Source organism: Ochotona curzoniae, unplaced genomic scaffold, assembly GCF_017591425.1.
Source record: "Ochotona curzoniae isolate NIBS_2020 unplaced genomic scaffold, NIBS_Ocur_1.0 scaffold_1852, whole genome shotgun sequence".
NCBI classification, from domain to species: Eukaryota; Metazoa; Chordata; class Mammalia; order Lagomorpha; family Ochotonidae; genus Ochotona; species Ochotona curzoniae.
Window position 1 is genome coordinate 13,907,802 of NW_024467087.1, and position 13,016 is coordinate 13,920,817.

The 13,016-nt window shown below is 42.2% G+C and overlaps 1 protein-coding gene across 2 annotated transcripts in view; it reads left to right on the plus strand.

Moving 5' to 3' along the window:
• FRMD7 (FERM domain containing 7) overlaps positions 1-11,406 on the plus strand; it is a 54,202-nt gene extending 42,796 nt beyond the window's left edge. For both annotated transcript variants that reach the window (XM_040999949.1, XM_040999950.1), the window contains exons 6-12: positions 1,568-1,682; positions 1,889-2,036; positions 4,819-4,914; positions 6,209-6,372; positions 8,847-8,915; positions 9,025-9,100; positions 10,261-11,406. In XM_040999949.1, the coding sequence (XP_040855883.1) occupies positions 1,568-1,682; positions 1,889-2,036; positions 4,819-4,914; positions 6,209-6,372; positions 8,847-8,915; positions 9,025-9,100; positions 10,261-11,343 (1,751 nt within the window). In that variant the 3' untranslated portion in view covers positions 11,344-11,406. The remainder of the gene's footprint in view (positions 1-1,567; positions 1,683-1,888; positions 2,037-4,818; positions 4,915-6,208; positions 6,373-8,846; positions 8,916-9,024; positions 9,101-10,260) is intronic.
• Positions 11,407-13,016: the final 1,610 nt, after the last annotated feature.

Consider the following 13,016-nt stretch of genomic DNA (forward strand, 5'->3'; position numbering starts at 1 on the left):
AAGAAGACTTATTGATTTGAAAAATAAAGAGATCTTCCATCTACTACTTCATGCCACTCAACAACCACAAAAGCCAGGACTAGGCCAAGCCAAAGCCAGGAGCCCAGAACTTCATATAGTCTCCCTCATGAGTTTCAGGGGCCCAAATACTTGAGGCATCTTCGGCCTTCCCAAGTGCATTAGCAGGAAGCTGGATTGTGGGGCAGCCAATACTCCACCAGCACTCATGTAGGATGCTCCTCTTGGCAGGTGGCAGCTTACTACTGCACCACAATGATGTCCTCCAAATTTCCTCTTCCTAAAAGGGACAGCAGTCAAATTGCATTAGAGCCTACCCTAAGGAACTCATTTCAACTTGATTACCTCTTTAAAGGCTTTCTCTATAAACAGAGTCAGATTCTCTGGCACTGGGCATTAGGAATTCACATATGAATTGGGGGAGGGCACAATCAAACTTCTATCAGGAGCTTATTGGAAGTAAATAAAATCTAAAATAGAATGCACATTCAGTGAAAACTAACACACTATCTATGTTCTTGGGACCTTTAAGACCTATACTGGGAGAGCTGAGATTGTGATGTAGGCGCGAAAGCTGCCACCTATGGGCACCAGTTTGACTCCTAGTACTCCACTTCTAATCCAGTTCCCTACTAACATACCTGGGAAAGCAGCAGAAGATGGCCCAAGTGCTAGGGCTCCTACACATACATGATTTGGCCCCTACATCCATGTGTGAGATCTGGACGAAACTCCTGGCTCCTGGCTTCAGACTGGCCCAGCTCTAGTCACTTAGGGACTGAACCAGGGGCTGGGGGATCTCTGTCTCTGTCTCTTTCTCCTTCTTAAATCTGACTTTCAAAATGTGTGTGTGTGTGTGTGTGTGTGTGTGTGTGTGTGTGTGTGTGTGTGTGAAGAACTCATTTTTCCATCGGAAAGGCAGATATACAGAGAGAGAAGGAGATACAGAGAGAAGATGTTCACTCCCCAAGTGGCTGCAGTGGCTGGAGCTGAGCTGGTCCGAATCCAGGAGCCAGGAGCCCTGAGCTTTTTCTGGGTGTCCCATGTGGGTGCAGGGTCGGAAGGCTTTGGGACATCCTCGATTGCTTTCCCAGGATACAAGCAAGGAGCTAGATGGAAAGTGGAGCAGCTGGGACATGAACCAGTTACCATATTTGATCCCAGTGGGTGCAAGGTGAGGATTTAGCTACTGAGCTATTGTGCCAGGCCCATAAATGACTTTTTTTTTTTTTGGCAGGCAGCTCTCCAGGGAGAACCCACTCTTGTAAAAAATAATAAATATTCTTATAAAAAAACTATCCTGGGTCTCTGGCTTACTATACTGTGACTTCATAACAACCCATTGCTTCTGATTTGAAAAAGGGGCAACTGATACCCTGCCCCAAATGAACATAAATATACATAAGATGGGGAAAAGGAGAGATGAGACTGTGCTACATGCAAAGAAAGGGTTGTCTGGCAGAGGTCAGCGGGTATGCTGGATAGCACATTGTCCATTCCTTAGTTCCTCAATGGTAATGTGAAAAATGTTACATTTTCCATCCTGCAGCAGAACTGGGAGACTTTCATGAAGAAACAGATAGGAAACATCTGGCACAAACCCGGTACTTACCAAATCAAGATTGTTTGGAGGAAAAGATCATGCACTTTCATCAAAAGCACATGTAAGTACTTTAACTTGCACCTGCTTTCCCTAAGCGAGGACACTAATGCTGAGGACAGATTCTAAAAAAGCAAATCTTTAGGCTTGAGAAGTTTCAGGTTCAAGGAAAGGCTGAGCTTCTCTTGGAGGTCTCCGGGGGGCGGGCGGGGGAGAGGGAGGGTCATTATTGCTGCATTTATTGAGCACATCAATTCTTTCCCCTTGCAGTGGCAGGAGCCCAGCTGATTCTGACATTCTGTTACTGGACATAGCAAGGAAACTGGACATGTACGGCATCAGGCCTCATCCTGCCAGCGACGGGGAAGGGATGCAGATTCACCTTGCTGTTGCTCACATGGGCGTATTGGTGTTACGGGTAACTAGCTTTCCCTTTCAAGCCCTACCACTCAGGTGGGAAAGGTGTGCGTGTGAAGGGGTGGGGGGAGTCTCCCGGCTCAAAGTGAGATGTGAATTCCCATGGCAATCCAAAACCCTCAGTCTTAACCCCAAGCAGACAGGGAAACCATGCTTGGGAATGTCTGGATTCAGCCCACTCCCCTTGAGGAACTTTTCCATATGCAGTCTATAATTGACTCTTAATACTGAGGAGTGTCTACATTGGGACAATCTGGCTGAGAAACAAAGAAATCTCCAGAGGCTCTTTGGAACTTTAGATAAATGGATTTTGGCATTCTGGAGGAATTTGCTTCATAAATTATTATGTTTTGCAATGCTTAGATTTGGCTTCTTTTTTTTTTTTAAAGATTTATTTACTTTTATTGCAAAGCCAGATATACAGAGAGGAGGAGAGACAAAGAGGAAGATCGTCTTTCCAATGATTCACTCCCCAAGTGACTGCAATGGCCGGTGCTGCACCGATCTGAAGCCAGGAGCCCAGATTCTCTTCCGGGTCTCCCACGTGGGTGCAGAGTCCCAAGGCTTTGGGTCATCCTCGACTGCTTTCCCAAGCCACAAGCAGGGAACTGGATGGGAAGTGGAGGTGCTGGGATTAGAACCGGCGCCCATATGGGATCCCAGTGCGTTCAAGGCGAGGCCTTCAGTGGCTAGGCCACCGTGCCAGGGGATTTTGGCATTCTCAAAACTCAGACTGTGACACAAAGTGCATCTACTCTTCCCAAATTTTCCAGAGAGATCACAAAGAGATAATAAAAATAAAATAAAATAAAACATTCTTGTTCTGCTGTCAGGGAATTAGCACCTAACCATGCCAGGGACTGCTTTTATTTACTGGATCATTTTTTCCTCAGGACATTGTCTTCCGGGTTAGAAACCAATTCAAGACTCTGTCTTCCATCATCAATAATTCTCACTCTAGTGAACTTTACCAGAGGCCATCTTTTAAAAAGCAGTTTCTTAGTCTAGCAGGTCTTCTCATATCTCTGAACACTCAAATTTTGATCCAAGGTGAGTTTCAAGGACACTTGCCTAAGCATCAAAACAGCAGAGGAATGATGGGCAGACATCTAGGTAGGTTGGTGGTTAAACCTCTTGTGAGACACAAAGGGTTGACATCAGCCCCACGAGCTCCTGAGGTTGAAGTAAGCCACAAAGCAGGTCAGGTATGGACTTGGCAAAGAATCTTGGCCCCTCTCATTTATTTGCTTGCAAAATTGTCAGCATGAGAATTGCAGTGCTGGGAAAATCACTCAATGGAGCACCTGTTCACCCAGGAGGAACTTGTTATCCAATTCCACTTTAGCATTTGGTTCTTGAGAGATGATGTGGGAGGATGGGAGCAAGGCCATTATGTCAGAGATGATTTATTTCAGTGTGAACACTTCTGTGGATGGTTGGGAACAGCATTGCTGGTCTGAATTAGTCTATCTGTTGTTCCTATCCAAAATCTCATCAGGCAGTACATATTTACACATAGAATACCTCTTACGTGTTCTTCATTGTGTTCTTTTAAAAACTGCTTCATTGAAATACAATTGAAACACCATAAAATTCACCAGTTTGAACTATACAATTCAATGGTTTGTACTACGTTACAGAGGTGGGCAACTGTATAATCATTCCTTTTTCCCTTTAGTATGCTTATTATGTGTCCATTCTATACCAGGCACTGAAGCTACAGATGTGAATAGGAATGATCCTGATTTTATGGAGTTAAAATACTAATAGAGGGAATTAAGAGAAACAAATATTTTCAAACAAATGTGACATATTTTGTGAGAGAAGTGTGGGGGAGCTGCTAAGATTACAGAGGTGACAAGAGTTAACATTTAAGCTAAAACCTGAGAAGGTTATTTCTGCCAAAGGGATAGGGATGGGAGATAAGGAATATGCTCCAGAGACAGGACAGAGAGAGACATGGTGCCTGACAGTAAGATGATTATGGTTTAGAGACCAGAGAAATATCAGACAGTAAGTAGTCAATAACTAATCTGTCGTATTTACTTGTACTGGATGACAAGTATACACAACAGATTAAGAAATGTGGTTGCCGATAAGGAATGGGAATACAGGCACAGAAATAGAAGAACAGTTGTAGGAGTGAGACCTCTCAGGACTACACATCTTTCCGGGCACCTGTGATTTCTGGAACATGATAATACATCACCCATTGAAAAAATAATAAACTGAAAGCTAAACTTTTGGGCCAGACCAGGAGACTTGAAGTAGCTTAAGGGAGATAGAAATGGGTATGGGCTACAGCAATTGGAATATTCTAGAAGGGGTGCTGTCAGAGCTGGGAAGAAGATTTGACTGTGAGGAAGGCATTTGGGATAAAGAAAATGAGGAGGCTACAAGAGGGATGGCCCAGAGTTGGCCCAATGGATGTTTTCTGGGAGCAGTGGGAAAGCAGGTTCTGTGATCCTGTCAAGGTATGTTGATGCAGGCAATGGGGAGCTACTGATGGTGTCTGAATAAATGGGGTGGCCAGAGAAATAGAGCATTTTTTTTTTTTTAGCAATTGATACCTTTCTTGCTTGCAGGACAGAACAGCCTTCCCTTGCACCTTAAATACTTTCTTTAGCAATACCTTGTACTGAGTGTAGTGGGATCCAGCCATGTAAGAAACTTGCCAAAGATGGTTTCGTTCATGAAGCTACTTTCCCCTAAGGCTTATTCTGTCTTACAAACAAATTCATATATTGAAACATTCGGTCCATAAGTCATGTGTTTCATCATAGGGAAATACCAAGATCAATACTTTCAACTGGGCTAAAATTCGCAAGTTGAGTTTCAAGAGAAAGCATTTTCTCATCAAACTTCATGCCAATATCTTGGTAAGTAATTTTTCTAATACATTATTTTCCATTGTGTTTACTTGTCATTTCCTAGTTGCTTCTGCCAATTGTTGGGCTGTGAGGGTAAAAGCCCTTAGGGGTGATGTGCTACCTCTTTGGTCTCTTCATAATTAAACCAGAGCGTTAGTCCTGTTTTCACTGAAGGCAGAATGCTAAGAAGTCAGCTTCGTGGTACAGAGTGAATAAGGACTAGGATAATGGGGCATCTGGCCTGAAGGCTAAATCTTCTTGGAGACCATTATTTAGGGATTTGATGAGCCAAATGGGAATAAGATCAACCATGATGGACACAGTAATTCAATAGTCTGCTCCATAAAAAAAAAAAAAGTATCTTCACCTGCTTTCCTTCCTAAAAACTACTACTATATGCCAAAGCTAAGCAGGGTGGGAGAGGTGGCAATATGTAAACAAAAGAAACAATGATTGAACCAAGGTTGCCATGTACAGGGTAAAACAAAGGTACTAGAGAGGATTTCTTTTATCACTATAACAAACATTTTTAGAAGGTGTATCAAATTTTTGACCTATAGAAGATCCAGAAATCTGGGCTTCATGCTCATGAACTGGGTCTTCTCTAAAAATGTCCTTTTGGGCAGTTCAGGAGACCAGATCCAGTGTGAAGCTCATGGAAAGCACTAGAGGCTCCATGGAGATGGAGAAGATGGTAGTCAGGCCAGCAGTCATGCCATCTAGTGGGGAACATACTGTGAGCCAGGAAATAGTGGACACTTGAACTTTGGATCTGGAAGGCCAAGTTCCTCTAGGAAAGATTAGAATATGCTAGCTGAGTAATACGTAGCATCATAAAACCATGTAACATATGAAGGAAGATATATTTCTAGCTGTACACTAAAGACTCATGCAATCATCCTACACACCATTCCATCTGACAGGAAATCTCCTGCCCCTTTCCTGTTGGTCATTTATAACTTCTTGTCAACTTGAAAGGATGCCCTTTGATGTTCATTTTGACCTAATTTACAACTTCATAAAAATGTTCCTGGCAGAGGCGTAAAAAAAGAAAAAAGTGTCTGAGGTGAAGGAGGCATGCAAAACAAGCCTACCTTCTTAGAGAAGGCTCTGTTTGTGAGAAGTGGCTTTGTCTGTTCCTTGGAAGATGGCCAATCATTTGGTTTCACTAGGTGTGAAGCCTATGGGAAGCCAAGTGGAAAAATCAAAAACCCTTCAACTGATAGTTTGGGAGGTGTTGGGATGTGAAGGTCTTTGACACTCTTGAAAGATGTTTTTGCCTGGTGGGGATTGATTTATACAGGTGTTGTGCAAGGACACCTTGGAGTTCACCATGGCCAGCCGAGATGCGTGCAAGGCTTTCTGGAAGACTTGTGTTGAGTACCATGCCTTTTTCCGGCTTTCTGAAGAGCCCAAATCAAAGCCCAAAACCTTACTCTGCAGCAAGGGCTCCAGTTTTCGCTACAGGTAATGGAAGAATTGCCCACAAGCAATATTTACACATCGCTTCTTTTCCATAACAAGCGGGATGAGAGGAGTTCAACTTGTGGAAGCAATGAAGAATCCATTTCTATCAAAAGATAGATGTATTTCACTATTTATTCTATAGATGAAGGTAGGAAGGAAGGAAGGAAGGAAGGAAGGAAGGAAGGAAGGAAGGAAGGAAGGAAGGAAGGAAGGAAGGAAGGTAAATAGGTAGGAATGGATTGATTGATTCCACTTACTGGTTCACTGCACAAATAGCCGCAACAACCAGGGCTGTGTGAGGACGAAGCTAAGAGGCGGAAGTTTCATCTGGGTCGCTCAGGCAGCAGGGATCCTAAACCTTGAACCATTTTTTGCTGCTGCTTTCCCAGGCTATTAGCAGTGAGATGGATGGGAAGTGCAGCAGCCAGGATAGGAACTGGTGCCCGAAAGTGACGCTGGCATCGCAGGCATCAGCTTTACCTGTTATGCCACAGTGCCAACCCCTCTAGGTTCCATTTTTACATAGAGCATTAATACATAATGTATTGAAATAGTGAGCAGGGCTGGACATTTTAGATTAGCAGCTAAGCCGTGGCAGAGATGTTCACGTCCCACATTGCTGTTCCTGAGTTCAGCACATGACTCTGGCTCCTGACATCAGCCACATGTTGACGTAGTCCCTGGGAGGCAGCAGAGATGACTTCAGAGGTTGACACCTGCTGCCCACATGGGAGGCCTGAGTTACGTTCCCAGCTCCAGGCTTTGACCTGGCCCAGACTTGGCTGTTGTTTAGGCATTTGGAGAGAATCAGTAGACGGGCAATCTATGTCTCTGTATATGTCAAGTAAATAAATAGTTTTTGAAAAAATATTTTATTAGTTGTATTAATATAGAATTACAGAAAGAGAAGGATAGAGAATGAGAGAAAAAGAGAGAGAATCTGCCATGTGCTGATTCATGCCTTAAATGGTTTCAACAGCCAGAGCTGGGCTGGTCCAAAGCCAGGAGCTAGCAGCTGCTTTCATGTCTTCCACGTGGGCACAGGGGTCGAAGGACTGGGGTCATCTTCAGTTACTTTTCCAGGTCATCATCAGGGAGCTGGATTGGAAGAAGAGCAGCTGGAACTCACACTACAGGAAGAGGATTAGACTACTACACAACCATACCAGCCCCAGCAAGCAAAATTTTTAAAAACATTGAGCAGTGTTTACCAGAGGTTCCTCTTCACTACAGGTCATATCTTAGAGGAATGGAAATGAGGTCAAATTAGAATCCTGAATTAAAAAAAAAAAATCATGAATTCACAAGCCTGAGAGCTCTTTGCAAAGCCATCTCCAAAGTAAGATAATTTCAATAAAATGCTTCAACTTCAGCAGTATTCTCAAGAGCAGCCTGCCTCAGTATGAATCGGGATTTTGAAATCTGTGTGGTTTTGACTTAGTCTTTCCAACATATATTTTTATAAGTCTGTCTTCCTGAACCAATGACGCTCAGCATATTTTGCCCATTCCCTTGATGACCAGAGTTATTATAAACATCACTTATTACCCTCAGCAGGCAGTGGTGGTACCGTAATGACCTTGATAGGAGCGAAGCAAGTGGGACCCTACACTGCAGTGATAAATGGCTTAGACTTTTCGTTTTACTTTCCTCGTGATTATTTATTTTTAATTCACATTTATTTAGGCTCTTGTTTCTCTCCCAGCAGTCAGCTGGCCTCTTTTTTTTTTTTCTACTATTGTATGCCCGATTGGAGTAATCCTCTTCTACTGTTTTGTTTTTCTTCTACCATGGGTGAGGAAGCAGATAAATAGCCTCATTAGAAGTTGTAAAGTTTGGGGCTGACATGGTAGCTCAACAGTTTAATTCTCCACCGTGCAGTGCTGAGAATCCATATTGGCTCAAGTTGTAGTCCCAGCCATTCCACTTTTGACTCAGCTTCCTACTTATAGCCCGGGAAAGCAGCAGAGGATGCTTTTAGGACCCTGCACCTGTATGGTGGGAGACCTGGAAGAAGCTCCTGGCTCCTGCCTTCTGATCGGCTCAACTCTAGCCATTGCTGTCATTTAGGGAATTTTGAGAGTGAGCCAGTGGATGGAAGAACTTTCCCTCTCTGTCTCTCCATCTCTCTGTAAATCTGCTTTTCAAATAAAACTAAATAAACATTTTTAAAAAGTTGTACAATTTAGAGTTGGAATCAGCTGACTCTAGAAGCAGGGGCAGGGCTGGTAAAGGACAGTATGTTATTTTTCAAGTCCAGAATTTCTGAGAGGCTTTTTAAAAACGTCTGCTGAGGTTTCTCTGTATTTTTTTGTGTGTGGGGGGAAGGGTGTTAATATCAGTGTAATGGTTAAAGCTTCACTTCAGGTTAAAGCTTCACTTCCTCAAGACTCAACAGTAAAAGAGGCTCTTGTGCTTTTAGTTATTTTTTTGAATAACTGGAATTGATGATTTTTATTTAATCTTTATAATAGTGGAAGAACCCAAAGGCAACTTTTGGAATATGGGAAAAAAGGGAGGTTGAAGAACTTGCCATTTGAAAGGTACTGTTTGTTTCTCTCTCTCATGTTGCTTTTTGAGTGTAGACATTTCTATGTATCTTGGTAGTCATATGAAGGCCATTTCAATGACTCCTCTGTTTGGGGATTTCAGGAAACATTACCCATCTCAGTACCACGAACGACAGTGCAGGTCCTCGCCAGACATCCTCTCTGATGTGTCAAAACAAGTAAGGTTTCTGAAAATTATTTCATTACATAAATGTAAAATTTGCCCAACGTTCCAAAGCTTCCAAGAACTGATTCTGCCAGAATTTCACAGTATGTAAAATACTTTGTACAAGTTAATTCATTTTCCTGGGGAGGTCTGTCAACTCACTCTTTCCTGCCAATAGAACACCATTCTGTGAGCTGCTTCTAGACTTGGGATAATTTGGCACATCTTCAGATTGCAACCTGTGTTGCCAACATCTGGCAAAATGCAAATGATTTTTTCTTTGACTTTTATAATTACATGTTCTGCTCTTTTGCCCATGAGGATCTTAGGCCTTAGTGAAAGCTGCAGGCTTGGATTAAGGTTTTACACATTTTTGTCTTGTAATATTGTAACTTAAGGAAACACTGTTGCCGCTCTGGATCTACAAGGTGACTGTAGCTTTACTGGAGTTACGGACCTTGTTCATTATTATCCTTTAGCACTTCTAAAAAATTAATTCCAGGTTTCATAAACTCACAAGCTTTCATGCAAGTTCACACAGATAAAATGATGCAAGGTACCATTTAGTATGGGGATCAGTTTTCCTCCCCACCATTTTATATGGAGCATATCTACTGAGCATGCTGGAGCAGGGAGGTTTGGAGACTTGCCTAACGTCATCCAGTGAGTCAAAGAGGCAAGGCTAACAGGCAAGAACGCCAGCTCATCAATGTAGCTGTTAAGCCAATATCACCTGAAGTCCGGGATCAGGGGCCAGAAGTGGGATGACATTGGGCAAAAATGATGCCACATGTAATTATTTTTTAGTTTTCCAAGTGTTTTAAAAATTTTAATTGGCAAATAATGAATGGATGTACTTATGGAGCACAGCATATTTCAACATATGTGCACAAATGTGTAATAATCTGCTAGAGTAACTGGTATATATAGATCGCCTGATTTTATAAGTGCCACTTCTTTGTGTTGGAAACTTTCAAAGCCCACGCTTCACACAAATTGGGAATATGGCACACATCATCACCCTTTCCAAATACATTTGTCAACCCAAAAATAGGACTTACATTGAAAAGACTTCCTAAGATCCATCTTGTCAACATTTGAAGCTAACTTAGATCTCTGCTGTCACCCTGAGAAAATGGCTTTTTCTTTCACCCATGTGTCCCTTCTCTCAAGGTGGAAGACTTGAAACTAACATATGACTGTGGCTACTACCGAAATGTGAATGGAGTGCATGCGTCGGAGCCCATGCTAGATAGCAGGAGGAGGAACTCCGCAGTAGAGGTGATGTTTGCTGCTGAACTGGAGCGATCCAAACCAGAGGCACATACCACATCATTACATCAGTCCCAAAGCACTTCCTCTTTTCCTTTGATTTACACAGACCCAGTCTTTAACACTGAGCCTGATCCCAGAGACTTCTTTGAGGAGAGGAGTTCTCTCAGTTCCTTTAAAACCAGCTCGAAGTTCGCTGACAATCACATGAGCACATCTTCTGGCCTCACAACCCAAGCGAGTTCAGCACGGCAGCTAATGTACACAGATGTGCCTTATATTCCTTGCACTAGTCAGCAGGTGGATATCATGCCTCCCCAAGTCTTTTTTTATGTGGACAAGCCACCCCAGGTGCCCAGATGGTCTCCAATCATGGCAGAGGAAAGGTCAAGGCCAGACAGCTATAGAGAACCCACTGTCATGAAGCCAGCCAAAAGAAGCCCAAGAAGCATCAGACTGAAGAACTTCCAGCAAGACCTTCAAGAACTGCAAGAAGCTATGGCCAGGACTAGTGGCAGGAGTAACATCAACATCGACCTAGAGGAGGAAGGCCAGCACACAGAAGATGCGTTTGCATACAGCATTCCAGAGCACACCCCTAAACGGTCCCAGAGTCAATCAGACATGAAAACGATCCGGTTTCCTTTTGGGTCAGAATTTCGACCTTTAGGGCCTTGTCCTGCTCTGAGTCGTAAAGCTGACTTGTTTACCTACATGTTGGCTGATCAGGAACTTCCAACAGTTCTCAGGGATCAAAGTACAGTAGAAAGGCAGGTAGCTAGTGAATCCAGCGATTCTGAATCTGAGATTCTCAAACCAGACTACTACTCTCTGTACGGCAAGGGAATGAGGTCACCCATGGCCAGAATCCGCTTGTCTTCTGGGAGTCTACAGCTAGATGAAGAGGAGGAAGAGGTTTCTTTCAACACACCAGCTACTGAGGACAGGACTTCGTTAAAACCATGTAATTACTTTTTAGCCTAAAAGGTGAGCTCTGAACATTTGGAAGCCCGTTCTAGCTTGCCAGCCTAAGCAAAACAAAAACAAAACAAAAACCCCACAAAACACAAAACAACAAAAAACAAAAACAGAAAACTTTTTATTTAAGCCACGGTCTTGGTTACTACTCATCGGTGTTAAGGGACTCTCAATTTGGGACACTAAGCTTTTGAAGCCTCCAGTTGTTGCCTCATTGGCCGAGCTTCATTCTATCAGAATGGACTCTGGACCACGTCCTCTGCTCTCCAGCACTGTGGTGGGCCAGGGGACTATTTTTTCATCCTCCTTATACATTATCCTTGGCCAGGTCTTTCACAGAGAAGAACAGTAATGGTATTGGTATATGGAATCAGCTTCTAATGACACTGTGTGATTTATAGGACTGTGACTTTTTTTTTGGATACTGAGCAAAGCATTCAGTGCTTATGATTAGTGCAGAGCCCAGTAAAATGTGGGCTTATATGTGAAGGAAGTTAATTTTAGAACCTAAATGGGGGAACATGGCTCTGTTACAACCTCAGGAATAAATTAGTGGGGCATAGATCCTCAGAACAGAGCACGCATTTACAATTGATGTAGATCCTGGCAGGACCCAGGGAATTCATGACTCAGGTCAATATACCCGATGAGGATAGTATGTTTGTCTTATAACTTCTCTGTTCTTCACTTGATCTTAGCCAAAAAGCTGAGAAGCAGTAACTTCTCTATTCTTAACAATTATATGTAGTGAGTGACAAAAGATAATATGCTAGTTATATTGTCTAAACTATCTTGTCAGAATTTTTTTTCCATATCTTGTTGCATGTATGTAGGCAAGGAATTGAGAAGAATATTATTTTAATAAAGAGTGGCAGAAAAAGATTCATTTAATTTAGAAGTTATAAGTATGGTCAGTTTCAGAAGTGCTTGATTGGGCTAGTTACAGAACAATAACAACAAAAATAGGAGGTAAAGAGGGAGACAAAAGAGTAGAGAATGACAGGATTAAGTTGTGGCTAAAAGGGGATAATACTGACACCAGGTTAAATGAACCAAAATCCTTTCTTGACCAATTCAAAATTTCTCTACTGGTCCCCTGGAACAGTATGGCATTGTATTTGAGAGCTATATTGTTTATTATTTTTCATGATATATATTAACAGGATATTGTTTAAGTACTACAAAGAAGTGATTTGACAATATGGGCAAAATGATGTTATTTATAACTTAGTGGAGAAAAGATGAATAAAATAGTTTTCTTACTCTATTTCTCACATTATAAAAAGCACTTTTAATATATCTCATTCCGGGGGGGGGGGAAACGGGGAGGGGTTGGGGGAATCCCAGAATCTATGAAACTGTGTCACATAATGCAACGTGATTAATAAAAAAAAAAACTGATCATAAAAAATGTATATATCTCATTCCATCCCTTTTATGCTAGTATTTTCCTTTCTGTCCTGTAACTTACAATTCTACAGTAGCTATTTAACAATTAGACTTTATTAGAACACAATCACGTATAATCATATAGATTCCTGAAGTTATGCTCACGTCACCTTCAACCCTAATCCTAGCAAAAACCTCAAACCATACTTCCTGACATAGGCTGTGTCTAATCTCATAAACTGGAAATCTTGGCTTTCTTCAGAGATACACAGGGTTCAAATCTGTATATG